Here is a 17,469-nt window from a genome sequence, read left to right on the forward strand (position 1 = left end):
GTGATCCCACGTGTACACACCTAATGATGTTAATGCTGTCCTCGTTTGTTTGTTGTTTTCTTTCGTTTGGGTTTTATTTCATCATTTACCTCCGTTTCTGTGATTGTGAGGATGGAAATGTCACTCATAAAGTTTCTATTGTAAAAACAGAACAAGACATTGTTGGGTTTGTTTGTAGTAGAGTTTCCTGGTAAACTGCTAACAAATGGAGTCGTTGAATTGCTGTGGTGGAGTCAGAACATGGTTTAAAGGAATCAGTATATCACTGACAACCTGCCGTCACCAGGCTCACTTCATGCTACAGTCAGAAAATCTTATATGTGTTTGATATAATCCATCTGAATGTTATGAAAAGGTTCCAATAACAAACTGAAAGTCCATAAATGTGAAAACATCTTAAGTGAAACGACTCTGAAGTTTAAGACAAATTAAAACAAGTGGAGGTTTTTTGAAGTGTTTGTATGAGAGACTGACACAGAAGCTTCATTCACTCTCTCCTTATTCTGATGTTGCCAATATCAGATTTATTGTTTGGGAGGAACTGCTTACATTGTCTTTCAACAGTTACATGACACTACCTGAAAATGGTTTTGAAATCCTCACTTGAAAGGCTTAAAAGGCATGAATCCTCAGCATGGCGAGTCATGGGATCATAGATAAACATGTATTTATGTCACTCAGGCAGCACACGTCACATTGATAGTGGAATATTTGATCTGTCCGCTTAGATTGTAGATGCAAATGCACATAATCTGATTTATTTCCATATGCAAATCTTAATCCATGTGCTTTGTTCTTGCTTTCACTCTCATGTTTGATTTGTGCCACATGGGAGGAAAAGATCAGAATTGGTTCACTTGCACTGTGGAGTGTAAATGCAGCCCATAGTCTTCACTGACTGTGCTCAGAGCACCTGCTTCAGACGTGGACACGACAGATTTGAACAGGCTCTACAAATAAAACCTACGCCCACTTTAATCTTAACAAAGAAAGGATTTCAAACACTGAAACCGTTGGGCATCAGTGGATCAACAGCTCCTGTGTGCTGTGACTCAAGTGGGACAAAAGGCAGCACTCACTCAATTTTCCCTTTAAATATCTACAATATGCTGAAATCACTTAAAACATATTTTACTGAACATTTTAAAGAGAAAGAGAAAAAACGAGTTGACTGGATGAGAAGATGGTAAACAGTCTTTCCATTAAAACAAGACAATGTTTCAAATGACACAGTAAACATGCAGTAAGCACGGTGATGTCCTAATGTCCATTGTTTCATTGTAACATTTTGAACAGTTGTTACTGAAGTGATCTGACAAAGTTACAGCGTGGATCTATGGCAGCAAAAGAGCTGCATCTGTCTCCACCCTGTGGTCAAATATAAGGTCTACAATTCACTTTTTATCCAGTTAAAATTTCACTTGAGCCATTATAAGATACAATATAGATATTTTCTTTGTGTCCCATCGTCCTTTTCCCAAGTGTTTTTTTAGTAAAACTGAGAAAGCAAATCCTGGAACATTTAGTTTGGCTGAACACCCGAAGACCACGTTTCTCAAAGTGAGGTCTGCAAAAAAAAATGTGATACATGATAAAATGATGCCTCTGGAATTTATTTTCAGGTTTGAGTATTTCACTTTATTTACATTACAAATCATTTCCCCACTACGTCCTGTTACTTTTTATCATGACGATGAAGATTCAAAAACAAAGATAATCATCTTTGTTTTGCCATGACTGAAGTTAAATCAGTAATTGTCCGTCATTGATTCTTTTCCTCTTTGTTTAGCTCCATTTTAAAAACAGGAAATGAACTGTGTTATTAAGACAATCTTGAATGGATTATATGCAACTCCCTTACTTCCGGTCAGTTGTCACTAAAGGGAAGCTTGGACTTTTTAAGGGAACCACTTTCTATGTTTATGCACTGATGGTTGAGGTATATAATGTTTTAAGGTACTTTATTGTCACCTTCTCTCATGTGATTATGGAATTTCAACTAAAATATAAGACATGGGAAACTTGGGACTTTTTAAGTAAATGTCTGATAAAGATCAAAAAGTTTTAGATTGTGTTTTAGTTGTTTTAGTAGTTGGCACAAATGAAAAAGGCCTTTACATCCCTCTGTGCACAACCTCCACTACATTCTAGACTTCATCACTAAATATTCTTGTATCTTCTGCAGACACCGACTGCAGAACATCTCTGCATCTGTGGCTCACAGCTTACCGGAAGTAGTCGTGCATGTAGTCACCGGTCTTCTCTGTTTGATCACAGTTTGTCCCCCTGAGTCTGTAAGTGTGTGTGTGCTGCGCGCAGCGTGTCCTGCAGGTCTTTGTACTGGGCCAGACTGCATGCCTCCTCCAGCTGGGCCCAGCGATAGTCCTGGTGCTCGTCAGACAGAGTCACTGCTGCTCCTGGGTCTCGGAGCTCGGCCAGCCAGTACAGCACCTCCTTGGGTCTGCCACGCACTTCATAGTGCAGCTCCTGAACAAAGCTGTCAATCACCCGCAGGTGCTCTGCCCTCAGCCCTGCCTCCTCCTGTGTCTCTCTCAAGGCTGTGGTGAGGTCATCTTCACCTGGGTCCACATGACCTGATGGTGAACAGGTTGGAGACACACAGAACATTTCAGTTATAAATAATATTAGTTAGAAACTCAGAATCTGGTTTCCATGACAAATGTGCAGTTTCTGAATGTGTAAACACCTTTGGGTGGAGTCCAGTGGTTCTCCCCATACGAGGTCTGCAGCAGCAGGTACTCAATGTTGCCTGGAGGAGGAACACTGTTGGCCAGACGTCGAAACACTATAAAGCCACAAGCTCGCAGCGCCATCGTCCTGTTTAACAGAAAAAAAGAGGAGTGTATTTACATTGAGAAACAACCTGTGTGCAGCTTTATATCCTGATACATCTCGTAGATATAGAGATAGATATATATAGATAGGTGAAAAAAGTATATCAGGTGATCAGGTTTATTCCCATGTCAGCCAGCCCTAGCTACAGATTTAGTTGTGAGGCTGTGAAAAGAACCCAGAGGAGAGACAGAAGAGTCCCAGGAGGCAGATTTATTCTCGTCATCCTCCTCTTCCTCACATACACTTCACACACTGTTATAGAGATAAGGTGACTCTGATCATTACTTCTTTGTTATTAGTTTAATTTTTCACTCACAATTCCTCATCTCCACCAAGTACCACCAGAGGAAGCTTGTGTGCTACTGGTGGTACACATACCACAGTTTGAGAACAATGGGGCTAGATAAAACAGTAGGACAAACTCAGGTTTTACCAGTGACATTAATTGGGGTTCCAGTCCAGGTTTAACAGAGCCAGGGTCGTGCTATTCTTCAAGTATTATTTTAATACATCATATATGTTTCCTGTACTTTCTAATAAGACAACTACGGCTGTCGCTCAGTACCGTATATACAGTGCATATGTCGTAATTTGCAATATTTGTGTGTGGAAGAATTTACCATTAAAAAAAAACCTACCAGAGAATTGTTATAATAATCCCCAGAAAGCTGCTGAAATGTATAGAAAATAAATGAGTTCGGGTTATGTTTGTTTGTTTGTTTGTTAGCTTTACTCTTATGTCTGACAACATTAGATCGACTAACATTATTTCATATATTACAGTTTCTATTTTATAGGAAATCGCACCTCCACCCTATGACAAACAACAATAAATAAATACATTAATCTAAGATTAACGTCTAAAAGTCGATAACTTACGTTCAGTTCACTGTTACCCACCGGTCAACAGAACTGCGGAGCACAGCGGTGTACCCGAGAAATGAGTCCGGCCTGAGCTGTAGAAAAAACTGTTCCGCTTTGTTGAAAAAAATCGACAGCGTCAGCAGCGGTACATCCCATAATAAGTGCTAATTGCGCAGAATTACCAGCCTATACCAAAGAATATGATTATACTGTAATTATATATTAATATATGTATGAATTATAAACATTGTTTGTTGTTTCATGTTATTCAACTGTATCAACTTCATATTCTGTGTTTTGTTCGTCTAAAAATCATTAGATCTGTATTTTCTTTTTAAATGTGAAAACAGCCTTCAGTTAGATTTGAAAATAAAATGAAATAAAATAAAATACAGTCCAGTACAAAATTCCTTTATTTTTACTGAAAACATTTGGTTTTGACATTAAAAGATGATGAAGAAGAATAAGAGATCAGTATTTCAGCTTTTATTTCCAGGTCGAGATATGTCAAAACATAGAAGATAGTACATTTGTAATGGAACAGCACATTTTTAGGTGAGCAATGTCAAATCCAAATGTTTTCAGTGGACTGCAAAAATAAAGGAATTGACTTCACTCTTTCAATACCTTTGAAGGGGACTGTACATGTACGTGGATTCTCAGATATTACATGCTGTAATAAATAACAATACACACATGTATATTTTAAGTCATTAAAATACCACAAAGTCATTAATTGTGTTGGAAAATCCTTGCAAATAAGAGGTTAGACACATGGCTGTATCAATGACTTACGTATCTCTTTAAATCAAGGAGCTGTTATGCCTGTGAGGGTCAGATAAGAAATACAGTAAATGAAAAGAACTGAAGACAAACTGTGTGTAAAGATAATAGAGAAGGGCCCCTTCCCTTCTTTGTGTCTTACTCTGCACCCTACTCTGTGTCCTTCTGAACTCTGGGGCGTCAGCACTTGTTCAGCTTGACATAGACAGGCAGAAGAGACACTGAGGACAGAGGAGACACTGCTGCCGAGTTGTAAGGTAAAGCCTGAAACGGGCAGAAAAATGTATTTGTTATTTTCAAGCCAAGACCAAAATATGTTGTAGAGAAACACACAGACATGCAGAGGAATTGTACAAATCTAATCTCTATCTAACATAACATAATATTGACAAGAGAACAGGAGTCTGGAATCAACGTAGCACATCTTTCTTTTTTTTAACGACGTAACACATCTTACATAAATAATTATGTCCTGATTAAACGTGGCTATGTTGCTGTCTTTGGTTTAGGCAGAGGCTAAAAGGACATGTGACGTTCGCTGTTACTCTGACTGTACTGTCAGTGATCATTATTTAACTCCACTATACATTAATCAAATTTGGGATCTGCACTGGAGAGAGGAGGAATGAGTTTAGTAGGAGAAAGACAATATTTGACCCCCGAAGGAAGAAAGAAGAAGAAGAATCGCAACATGAAATTAATACACTTTTAACAAAACGTACGTACATACGTATGAGCAGCCCTTACATCCATAAAGTCCCACATGAGCTTAATATTCACTGTCAGTGTGTGTGTGTGTGTGTGTGTTTACTTGTGTGCAGTCTAATCTGCTGATCTGAATCAGCTGTATGGCACCTGCAGTTAGTGGTTGCTATAGCGTTTTGGGTCCATTAAAAATACACAGAGAGCACCACCGCTAAACTACTCCTACTTGTGTAGAAGTTTTCAATTCATTTTAACAATTTTTATATTTAAATCATGAAATATTCCAAATAGCAAAGAAGTGTCCTCAATAAGCAGAACATTTTGAAGTTTGAATCAACTTTCTATGTTGACATTTTTGGAACTGGGTAACTGACACATTAGGCGGAATAAGAAGTAGAATAAAATGGCCGATTGTTCATTACAATGAAGAACAAACTGATGTTTCCTGTTTCCCTTTTAGCAGCATTTCATACAACCATGGAGGGGAAAGAGCAGTCTACTGGAAGACTTCACTTTGTGGGAAAAAAAGATGAACTGATTGCAGCAAAGCGCTCGTTCAGAACACTGGAAGGCCGGGATATTCTGATCGTCTACCATCAGGGAATCCTCTACGCTTTGGATTCCTACTGTTATCGTGAGCACATTTGTTCTATAGCGACAAATAACATGTATGAAATTGATGATGTCAAAGACAGGCTTTATTATAATATTATATTATAATACTAATGTGTGGTTATGGGAAAACAGGGGCAGAGTTTCCTATGATTCGGCTTAAACTCTGTGGGACACCCGCAGGGTCCGAACTGATACTGGCTTGCTACAGTAAAGTTCTCTCTGTTCATACAAGCCTTGTGTCAGCAGAATCTTTCCTACACCATAAACTCAACATCTGTTGTTTTAAGAAGAAGGAAGCCTGATTTAAAGGACCACATATGGCTGTTTTCTTCATAAAAGTGAAGATGGTGGATAGAAACAGTCGACTCGCAGACACGCTAACGGCAGAACATTTTACAGGATCCCACAGATCCAGAGAAAAGAAGAAGATGGAGCGATGGGACAGATTTGGTGGTTAGCTCTTAAATCTAGTCCATGATTCCACAGCACTTATTTACATTACACTGCTAATGCGACAATATCTCTAGCCGGTAGACTCCAGAATTGAATGTTTGTCACGAGGCCAGATTGCGTCCATTTGTTTCCCTCCAGGCGTTTGTAAACTTTCAGTGACTTTCCAGACGAGTAAAGAGCAGCCCAGGGGCATGACAAGCATCTGATATACGTCCGGAGCTCTCTCGAAATCCTGCCATGGTTCACTTTACACTATTCTGTAAACTACAACATACCTCTCTGTTGCTCCAACAGATGCTGGGGGAGTGCTGCAAACTGGAGACATTGAGGTGAGCTTTACCACCAATAGTCAGTCAATATCATGTCATTTAAAGTCATAGTTGAGTTGTGAATGCATGCGGTATGGTATATGGTGTTTGACTGCACTGTGTGTGCCCCCCCCTGCACCCCCTGCACCTACACTGAGACACAAACTCTGGGGTGATGGTAGCTCAGTGGTAGGGGTGGTGAAGGTTGTGGGTTAGATTCCCGCCTCCACTACTCTACATGCCGATGTGTCCTTAGGCAAGACACTTGACCCGCGTTTGCTCCTGACGACTGTTTCGGCAGCGTGTGAATAGGTTTGAAAGATAAATGATAGAAAATGCACTGCACGTAGATGCGCTGTATGAACGTGTGAATGGGCGAATGGCAAAACTGTAGTGGGCAGCAGCTTTGAGTGGTCATCAAGACTAGAAAAGTGCTGCGTAAATACAGAGCATTTTACAAACGTTTGGATCACTGAAAACATGGAAAAACAGGGATTAACCACCACATGTATACATACATATACATACTGTATATATATATATATACATACACACACGTATATATATGTATATATATATATATACACATATATATACACATGTATACATACATACATATACAGTATATATGCTCACTGAGATGGTGACATCAAACACAAAACACAAAGCAATTACAGTATAATATGCAGCAATAATGACAATAATGATATATAACGCTAATGTAATATGACAATGTGAATGTGATAATTGTGAAAGTGAAAACACTTTGAACAAAAACAAATAAATAAGTACATTAATAATAATGATGATTTGTCTGTGGGTGTTAGTGTGGTGAGTGCAAAGTTGCACGCATTTCAATTTCCAGTGCAAAAAGCCTGCCTGAGAGTGAGAGACAGCAGGGAACATATTATTAAGATGTCATAGGCTTAAGCAGGCAATGATTTTTCTGAGGTGAGCCTTTTGATAAAGGCCATAAACCTCCTTTCCCCTTTGTCTCCACTGGCAGCCGTAGAGTGAGAAGAAACCTGTGTCTGTGTTTCTGGTTCATGGCACAGGGGTGAGATGGGGGCATACACAGCACTGTCACCCCTGACTATACAACATACAAGCACACTTCCAAACACTATCCCTCCCTTTAAAGCACTGGACTGGGGATTATCCAAAACTACACACGTTTGAGGAGATGATGATTAATAAAGGGGAAATAAACATTATTTGAAATGATGAGTTGCCTTTAAAACCAACATCTTTTAATAGACAACGATCCCTGTCTCTTTATTCTTTATGGCAGACTCTCCACCCACACACACACACACACACACACACACACACACACACACACACACGCGCCCCTTACCCATCACACCTAAATACCTAACCCTAACCATTAGCCTACCACTAACCCACTTCCAACCCTAACACTCAAACCAGGTCTTAATCCTCAAAAAGCCTGTTAAAGCTGTGTGGACCAACCAAAAGGACCTCACAAGGTCAAAATGTCCTCACAAAGATAGGTTTGCTTGACAATTGGTCCACACAGCCTACTGCGGACACACACACACACACACACACGTGCACAAACACACTCTCACACACACACACACACACACACACACACACACACCCCTTACCTATTTGACTATATAAGTATACTGTATATTGCTTGTGTACACTGAATAAGGTAAGTTAACCTGCATTAACATAAGTAGTTAAAACCCTGAGCTATTAGTGATTCTGTGATTAGATATTTGAGTTTTGCTAATTGTTAGTGTTATGCAGGTGTGATGTGCTAATCGTTCATTAAGATATCAGAGCTTCATCATATTAACATAGTGCAAATATAATAATGGAATGACAATGTGGCTAAATGTCCTCAAATGATCTCTCTTCAATTTGTCTTCCCACACACACACACACACACACACAGGAATTTGACGGCAAGCTGTGCATAGTTTGTCCAAAGCACAAGTACAAGATCTCTCTGGCCAAAGGGGAATGTTTATACAAGGCCTCTGACCCCAGTGAAAAGCCACCGGTGCCCAGATGGTATTCCAAAGGTGTGAAGCAGCGGACTCACGGAGTCACTGAGACCAATGGGGACGTCTACGTCACGCTCTCTCTGGAAACCAAATGGATCGAGTCAGACTTCTACCAGGGAGAGAAGGGGAAATTGGAAAGGGCCAAAACTGAGGCGAGCGAGAAAGCAGAGAAAGCAGAGAAAGCAGAGAAAGCAGAGAAAGCAGAGAAAGCAGAGAAAGCAGAGAAAGCAGAGAAAGCAGAGAAAGCAGCATCCTCAGAGTGAAAGAAGGGGAAGCAGATTTCATCTCTTTTTTGTTTCCTGTATAGAGCGGATGTCAGATGTCATGTGGCCTTACAATGGATTTTAAGTCTTGCAAAAAAATGCTTTGCATTTGCAAACGTTATCAAAACGATCATATAGTTCAATAAACTAACAATAAACACTGACTTATGTCTTCTTATTCCCTGTTGTCAAAGTAGACAGTGGTAAATGGTTTGTATTTATACAGCACCTCTCTATTCTTAATGACCTCAGGTTTGCACTGCCGGTGCAGCCCTGAGGAGCAGTTCTGGGTTAAGTGTCTTGGCCAGAGACACACTGGCATGTAGACTAACAGAGTCTGGGATCAAACTCACCACTATCCAGTTGAAAGACAACCATCCAATGGCCCGGAACATACCACAGTGATGCCGCTGCCCCAAAGTAGCAGCATGATTTGTCCCAGTGCAATGATCTTTCTTTTTCTTAACATACAATGCTAAATAACTGGGGAACTATACCGGATACTTTAAATACACGTGGACTCAGAGTTATGAGCAACAAGAGATGATGAGTTACATATTGAATATTCAAATATGCTTATGTGGTCACTATACAAATCTTGATACAAGGCTGAAACCATCATGAGCAGGTGGTCATTTGCAGGACGGCAGACTGTCTGGAGAAGCTGCTTCACAAGGCCAGAGCCACATATAAGCAACACAGATTTACAGTGAGGGCATTCACAACCAAAGGCCTAAATACTCTCTGTTGCTTTTCTGTCTTGCATTATTCATTGTGGTTGTGAGCGACACAAGAGGCTTTGATTAAACCTTTAAGGCTCAGGCTGTTCTTCCTCTCCAAACGCCCTGGACTTTGTCCAAGAGGGACTTTCAGATCTCATTACTGCCTTTTATCAGCAACCAGTCCCTGAAGAAAACACATCCAGCGTCATTAGAGCATTTTCTTTTATTGCTGTGTCACTGAATAGTTTCCTAACTGTTTCTCATTATGCTTGCCACTGTTTGCACTGGGTACATCTCATCACCTGAGATTCTGCACATGATTCAGGGTCTTAAAGTGGAGGTTAATGGCACACACACATGCACACACACGCACAGTTGTGAGGGACATTCAAGTGTATATAGTTTTTGTAGATCATACTCTATCCTTTGCTATCCCATCATTCTCTATCCCACGTGTGACAGTGTGTACATGTGTTACCTCTTGGAGACCTGTTCTGACATAAACACTGACCAGTAGTCCTCGTGGAGACAAAAACCTGGTCCTAATGAGGCAGAATCTTATTTCTGAAGAACTGGTTAAGCTTAGAGCTAAGATTAGAACAGTGGTTAGGTTAAGTTAAGTTAGGGCTAGTTATCAAATATTATTGTTAAGGTTAGTGATTCATTTGTTTAGGCTGTCCAGGTGAATGGACGTCAGTGCGCGCGCGCGTGTGTGTGTACGTGCATGATACATCAGGTCTTCAGTCAGTTGCTCTCTCTCTCTCGGTGTGTGTGTGTGTGTGTGTGTGTGTCCAGTTGCCAGTGAGACTTTGTCTAATCGGCCGACGTCATTCAGATGGTGTGGACACCGCGGCACAAGCCTGCCCCCCTCTCCTGTCTGTCCAGCAGGCTGATTGTTTGTCCTCACAGACTGACAACTTGTGTTTGTGTGTGTGTGTGTGTGTGTGTGTATGTGTGTGTGTTTGTGTGTGTGTTTGTGTGTGTGTTAGCGCATTGTCTGCTGACGGGCGCTGCTGCTGCTGCTGCTGCTGACACACGGAGCTGCTCCGCCGCCTGGGCTGAGCTGTCCGGTGCGCCTCTGCGGTCAGTGTTGGTTCGGGACGGTGTCGGGCTTCGCTTTCATGAATGAATAACGAGAAGGGGTGAAAAAATGCTCGCGACTGCGAAAGTCCCGAACAGCAGCAGCAGCAGCAGTAGCAGGCGGACTCCTGAGGGAGCAGCCGCTCATGAGGAGGATTAACGACGGAGCGGAGCCGCGGCTCATTGCGGAAAAGCCGAGTCTGACTGCAGACCGGCGGGGACACGCACCGTGAGGAATACGGGCTCCACAGAACAGAGCAGCGGGACAGAACCGCCACCGCCACAATGTAAGTTTCTCTCAAGATGCAACTCAATCTGGGATGTAGGAGCGAGCGCTCCCTGGTTCGGTCGCATCGTGGCTCATTTCTGCACTCTGAATATAAAAATCTGCTCACACATCATTTTCCTTCCATGTGTCTGATTTATCGGACCATAATAAACACTCAGGCGCAAGAATGTGTTGGCCAGCGGTGGAGCAGTGATGCACTGTCTCCGTGATAGACATGAATAACGAGGACCAGCGCGAAGAGAGGTCAATTTTAGGCATGGGACGATGTCAAATCTCTCTTATATTGACCAGGAAAATTGCGATTCATGATATTGTTGCAATGCTTGTAAATATCTGCTTTACACTTGAAAAATAATTAGCTAAAAAAATAGGTACAAAATCAAATCTACATTCCTATCCTATTCCTGTCCGTTATTGTCAGTATTGTCACTGGTTCCTCCCGAGGGTTTTTGTCTTCTCCCTGTGGGAACGTCACAGGCCCATTATTTGAAGTATGTGGATCATTGACTGTGACCTGAGGAGAACACAGGCCAGTTTCCATTGTCCAAGTAACAATGAGGTATGGGTACCTTGCTCAGGGGAATCCCAACCCTTAACCTGGCAGGGATTTGAACCGGCAGCCCTCCATCTACAAGCCCAATTCCCTTCCCCTCGGCCATGAGCTGCCAGTTATTTTGTTTCACTACTACTTTTTTTGGTTTTACTATACTTAAAATCCCTGTTGTGGGACTAATAAAGGATTATTTATCTTATGTCAAATTTAAGTGATTCTGTTATCCAAACATCCATCTCTTTCAGAACATTTATGTGGCAGAAGAGAGATGAATGAATGAATTTGCAGTATTTACTTTTTCTGGTAGTCATCATTTATTCAGTATTTCTCTGCATTTTCCAACCATTGGAAATGAATGGAGAGGTAAAGTAAGGAACTGGAGATGGCCGTCCCTGTGGTACGTCCTGGATGGGTTGATGCAATGTTCACATCACTTAACCTCCGACAGATGTGCTGTTGTTTCCACACTTGCTTGCTGACAGGTGTTTGATTTCCCTCTCCGTGGTCAAACTGTCTAAAACACCTGAACAACACGAGTGCTGCAGCAATACTGTAGCTCTCTGGTCAGGTTGCATCCATAATGCTCCATTACTAACACAGTATTTGCTCCTTGCGTCATACTTCACATTCTTCTTCCAATAACTTGCAGCAGGCTCTAGACTAAGAGGTAGCAATGGGCAAATTAAGCTTTTGTGAAGCACTGAACCACTTGAGCCAATTGTTTCGAAATTGGGTTCATTATTCGTAGCTTCAGATAGAGTGACCTCTTCTGGAAGAGTGCAGGGCTGCAGTCAGAGTATAAACAGGCTAGTTGATGAACAGGCTTTTAATTACACACACCTCACTGAGCCGTGTTGGAGAAACTACTTTGCCTTTGTAGAAAAGAACTTTTGTTCTGAAGCATGTTTGCTTTGATCACCCTTTTTAAAATGTCTTTGCTTTAAAATTGATTTGATGCACACACACACACACACACACACACACACACACACCAAGACCGAAGTTTATGTTCTATTTACAAATAAAGATTGATGAATGTGTGTAATGCGTTACTGGGGAGAGAGTGCTGGGAAAACGCTTGTGTAACTATGGCAGGGGGTGATTATGTGGGATGGGGAAACGCTCAACAGTTGTTATTGAGGTACATTATTTCTTTAGTTTTGGATGGAGCTGGTTTCTTTTTTTGCTCACACCTTCTCCACATTTGGAAAACACTCGCTCACAAGGAACAAATGCCAGTGAATCACCTGATCGGTCAGATGATTCATTCAGGCAATGAAGTAGTTGCTGCTGCGGACGTCATATGTCACATGAATTTGAATTCCAGGGTTTGAAGCACGTATCAAAGCTTCAGTGTCACACTGCCATCACTAATAAGAGGAGCAACACTGCCTTCCACAGTTGCTTCAACTGCCTTCCACAGTTGCTTCAATCACATTTTGAAGTCTGAATTCACGGTTCGAAGTTCTTTAACAAGATCAAAGTTCCCCTTCCTACTTCTTGGTCTCTTCCAAATTTGAAAGCTGTTCTTTGGGGTCAAATCATTTTGACCCCCAGTCATCCATTACTTCTTGTTGTTGTACCTTTCCTGATTCTTGCTCTCTCCTTCCTTTCCTGTCTGTCTGTCTTCTGCTCATTAGCAACATTTTGGAGGAGTTTTCTTTGAGGTGCCCTCACCCAAAGTGTCAGACACAGTGGTGGAGCCGACAACACCTACACAACATCTGCTTTCATACAGTCAAACTCCCTACACTCAGCTATTTGTGTCTCAGTCACTGTGACTGGGGTGACTACCTGTGTGCACTTCCCCAGCCATTTCCTCTTCTACGTTCCAGCAGGCTGTGCACCAGGAGGTGCAATGCTGCTCTTCACAGTTTGAAGAACATGAAGAAATGTCAAAACTGCCTTAATGGCAAGGCAAAGATTCTTTCCAATATTGTAAATTGATTTGAAGGAAAAACTCAAAATCCCCGGGTCAGCCAGTCCAATGAACATCTCAGTGCTGAGACATCAACATGGTGCCCTTTCTCATGCCAGACTTTACCCCTCTTAAAAGCCCGGGCAGCCAGCAGTACAGGGCATTGACAGTTCCTGAACTCACCTAACCATCCACAACATAGCCACAACCCTACAGGTGCAGAGTTCTTCCAAGGCTTTCCAAACGACCTTAAGTCCATTTGGAAAGCCCTCTGTGTCCATCAGTAAAATAAGAGTCAATATCTTTGGGGAAAAAAAGGCATGTCGTGTAAATGTGTTTGAACTTATTTTTGGAAAAAGTGACAGCCCTAATTGACACCAACCCAGAGTAGCTGCACCAGGGACATTAACTCTTCAAGGTTTAGGTCTACTGAAATAAATAAAGCTGGTGTGAACATGAGGTCATTATGAATCTGGAACCACTGAAAAGATGCAGTCACCTTTTAATAAATCCCTGTGTGGTATGAACATTTTAAACTGTTCATGTTAAATATACATGACTTTCCCCATTCCCTGTCATCCAATTTTGCCACTATTGACTTATTGTGTCTAATGTATAATAAAATGTATTAGTGTCCCATCCTTAGAGAGGTGTCCTGTCTCACTGCTACACATCTGCATCACCATCTGTCTGTGGGATGATGCCTCCTTACTCTTGTGTTCATTGTTGTCTTCATGGCTTATAGGTCTATCCACATTGTGGCTCTGGGCAGTGAGTGTCCTGGAGGAGTCGGGCCTGGGGAGGAGATCATGAGCCAGGGACAGCTGCAAGGAGGCCTGCTTTGGAGCTACCTGGGCCATGGAGCTCTGGTGGGACCCTGCGACCTGGAGAGCAGTTTGAACAACCCTGCCTTCATGGAGTACACCTCACGTGTGTTTGGAGATGTCACTGTAGTGGTTCGGGATTGTCCCAGCTGGGTAAGAGACTGATGGAGACAAAACAGAATGTGTCCTTCAAACAACAGTTTAAGGTGTTACGTCCCAACTTGTTAGCGGTGGAAGGGAAGCAACATAAATAACCAAGATGTAATATGGTTAAATAAAATAATTTATTTTACAAAGGAAGTGATGGCAAATTCACAAAAGAATCTGGCAAACAGCAGAAAATGGACAGAGGATGCTGTTCAAACAAAATGAAAAAGGACTCTTCAAAAGAAAGAGCTAAAATACTTATTATATTAAGTCAAATACAGAAATAAAACTCGATTTGAAATTAAGAAAACCAAAAATGAGAGGGTGGAACAGCATCACTAAACCTAGTGTCTCTAGAGAAGAGTAATATCAAACTTACAGTGAGAAGGAGGAATCGGTTTTTACAATCTAAATAACCTGAGCCTCATTTCCATGTAGCTGAAGTTTTCTAACACATGCCACTCAGCATTACTCAAGGCAAAAATCTCAAACAAATTTCTGCTCAGCATGAGGCGCTCTGGCTCTCAGAGGCGCCCGGTGTGGACTGGGAGACTGCTTCTTGTCTACATTAGCGGCAATTTATCTCCAGGTGTTAGCCCTTTGTTGTGTTGCTACACTTGTTTTTGTGTGGACAGCCCCTCATTAATAATCTGATTTGCAGTTTAATTGTCAATCTACTTTTTCTCTTGAGCCTTGTTAACACTATACCACTTTCAGCCTGATAATCCAGTCACTGATGACTTTTGCAAGTTGTGACCAAACGCTTAGTGTGAAGAATATTTACAATCAGACTTATGATGCACTGCACACAGGTTAGATAGATGGATGGATGGATGGATGCTTTTCCTGACGCAAACCCTCCCATTTATCCAAGTTTATCGGCACTAGGAGGATGTGGCCAATTAACCCAATCAATGGGATTGTTAGACAAACAATGTTTTTCTTCTAATCTGAACTATTAAATTGAGTACAAAAATGGGTTTGGTTGTGAATTTGCCGCAGATTGGGCTGTGCTGCCAGTTGTTGACCACTGGTGTTTAGCATGTTATATTATAATGGTGTGAGCTCACAGTGACGGCACATTGTGTTGCGTGAACCCACCGACACTGACAGTGCTATAGTGTGAACTTGGCTTAATGACTCAAACATTTAAAATGTCAGTGTTGATTGCAGGCTTAGAGGAAGAAGGACATAGAGGAAGCAATTTTAACATGCACCACACAGAGAAACTTTTGTTCTTAGAGGCACATGAATTTGAAAAGAAAGAGCTGTTGTGATGTTGCAGCGGTGCTGTATCTTTATTCAAACTGCTCAGAGCTGCATAATCAGGTTGGTTTAGATCTACACAGAGGTCCTTGGGGGTAAAGTCTATGAGCCATACTAAGGTATTTATTCCTAGGGAGACTCAGAGAGGACAGGTTAGGCTTATATGATATGAGCTCATATACTGTAAGAGCACAGACTGGCTGTGCATTAGAGTCCGTGTGTGTTTCTCATTCGTCTTTCCTACTCTTTTATCTGTATTATTTGTATTTATTGTCTTGTCGTTTCTTCTCTGCCTTTCCAGGACTTGTTGGACAGCGATTGGGCGAGTGTACGGAAAGTTCTCGAGCAGGCAGACATCCTGGTCATTAAGTACTCAGTCACTGACAAACTGGCCTTCCAGCAAGTCAGGAACGGCTACGCCCCGAGGCTCCGCCCACTGCTGAGGCACTGGGGCGTACCAGTCATCCTCGTTGCGGTTGGTGCACGACTGAATGGTAAGGAAGCTTTTTGTTGTTGTTCTGTTTGTCTTCTTCTGCCAGGAGCGCCATGACGAAGTGACGGCAACAGTTTGTCATTGTTGTACGTGAACAATGGAGTTACACAACGTCCTCATCTTCGAATCGCTCAACTGGTGTGTTTGGATTCATTTAGTAACAGGGCTGTCAAACTCAATCACAGAGGGGGCTGAAATTAAACACTGTGTCCAAGTCGAGGGCTGGATGAGGTCAAATTATCTAAAATTCAGAACAAACCAATATAAATTAAATTTTATACATTAAATTAATGAACGAATCAGAGATCACATTTTGAAATTAAGGATGTGTCATGTTAACATAGTATTAGCAAAAGCGATATATATATACATGTGTATATATGTATATACATACATACATATATGTGTATATATATATATATATATATACACACACACATATATATATACATATGTGTATATATATACACACACATATATATATATATATATATATATATTATAAGCTTAATTGATTCATCCATGGAATAGCCTGAAAAGCACAAAATAACATTGTACTACTGTTTCAAAGTTCACATCAGTTGGAGTCCTCACAAAAGAACATAAATGTTGAAGAGCAGTAAAAATTCATGAATGATTTTCCATTAAATTCAGCAAATTTCCATCTGTCTGACCTGATTTCCTCTGTATTTCCTTGTATTCCAGTAACAGCATATACAGGCCTGTAGTCACATGTATACATACAAATATAATGTAAATACAAATGAGGGGCAGAGCCTCCTTATAACCCCCCGTAGTTGTGTGGTACTAGTAAGTGTGTCAATGATGGAGCAGGAAAGAAATAACATATTATCTTGTGGGCCGAACACAGTTGCTTTGTGGGCCGTATGTGGCCCGTGAGCCTTGAGTTTGACACATGATTTAGTGTAAACACAGCGGTTAAGCCAGTGTTATAACTAACAACACTGTCTAGTCCTGTGTCCTCTCACATGTTTATTTAGGCTGTCGGTGAATATGTTTCCCTGCTAGAAGCATAGACCAAGATATTACGATGCTAATCTTTGCAAACAGAAAAGCGATCACAGAGCATGTAACTGACTGTTACGGCACTGACATAAGTAGTAGCACCTGGGTGTACCTTCCTGTAGGCTCTGTACCACATTAGACATTAGCATATCCTTGTCAAATCCAGATTCTGTGAACCAGCCCATCAATCTCACCAGATTATATTTTTAGCTGGTCTGTTAGACAGACTTCCTGCCTTCATTGCCGAATGATCACAGAGAAAGTC

General features: G+C 41.3%; 3 protein-coding genes across 5 annotated transcripts in view; 2 read left to right on the plus strand and 1 right to left on the minus strand.

Annotated features, from left to right (window-relative positions):
- Positions 1-486: 486 nt before the first annotated feature.
- On the minus strand, positions 487-3,801 carry nudt2 (nudix (nucleoside diphosphate linked moiety X)-type motif 2). 2 transcript variants are annotated; one of them, XM_058632296.1, is made up of 4 exons: positions 3,736-3,801; positions 2,708-2,838; positions 2,230-2,594; positions 487-1,567 (listed from the first exon to the last, which is right to left on the minus strand). In XM_058632296.1, exons 2-3 carry the CDS (start codon positions 2,832-2,834, stop codon positions 2,272-2,274), a joined length of 450 nt encoding a protein of 149 aa, XP_058488279.1. In that variant the 5' UTR covers positions 2,835-2,838; positions 3,736-3,801; the 3' UTR covers positions 487-1,567; positions 2,230-2,271. The 2 variants fall into 2 exon arrangements, with proteins under 2 accessions (XP_058488279.1, XP_058488278.1); XM_058632295.1 differs by lacking the exon at positions 487-1,567 and having other exon boundaries at positions 1,593-2,594.
- Positions 3,802-4,668: 867 nt separating this feature from the next.
- Positions 4,669-9,038, plus strand: rfesd (Rieske (Fe-S) domain containing). 2 transcript variants are annotated; one of them, XM_058632098.1, is made up of 4 exons: positions 4,669-4,760; positions 5,669-5,842; positions 6,571-6,605; positions 8,512-9,038. In XM_058632098.1, exons 2-4 carry the CDS (start codon positions 5,686-5,688, stop codon positions 8,884-8,886), a joined length of 567 nt encoding a protein of 188 aa, XP_058488081.1. In that variant the 5' UTR covers positions 4,669-4,760; positions 5,669-5,685; the 3' UTR covers positions 8,887-9,038. The 2 variants fall into 2 exon arrangements, with proteins under 2 accessions (XP_058488081.1, XP_058488082.1); XM_058632099.1 differs by having other exon boundaries at positions 5,672-5,842.
- Positions 9,039-10,459: 1,421 nt separating this feature from the next.
- rhobtb3 (Rho related BTB domain containing 3) overlaps positions 10,460-17,469 on the plus strand; it is a 35,956-nt gene continuing 28,946 nt past the window's right edge. The window contains exons 1-3 of the mRNA XM_058632651.1: positions 10,460-10,975; positions 14,194-14,425; positions 15,987-16,179. Coding sequence (XP_058488634.1) covers positions 10,974-10,975; positions 14,194-14,425; positions 15,987-16,179 — 427 coding nt within the window. The 5' untranslated portion in view covers positions 10,460-10,973. The remainder of the gene's footprint in view (positions 10,976-14,193; positions 14,426-15,986; positions 16,180-17,469) is intronic.

Source organism: Solea solea, chromosome 6 (assembly GCF_958295425.1).
Source record: "Solea solea chromosome 6, fSolSol10.1, whole genome shotgun sequence".
In the NCBI taxonomy this organism is placed as follows: domain Eukaryota; kingdom Metazoa; phylum Chordata; class Actinopteri; order Pleuronectiformes; family Soleidae; genus Solea; species Solea solea.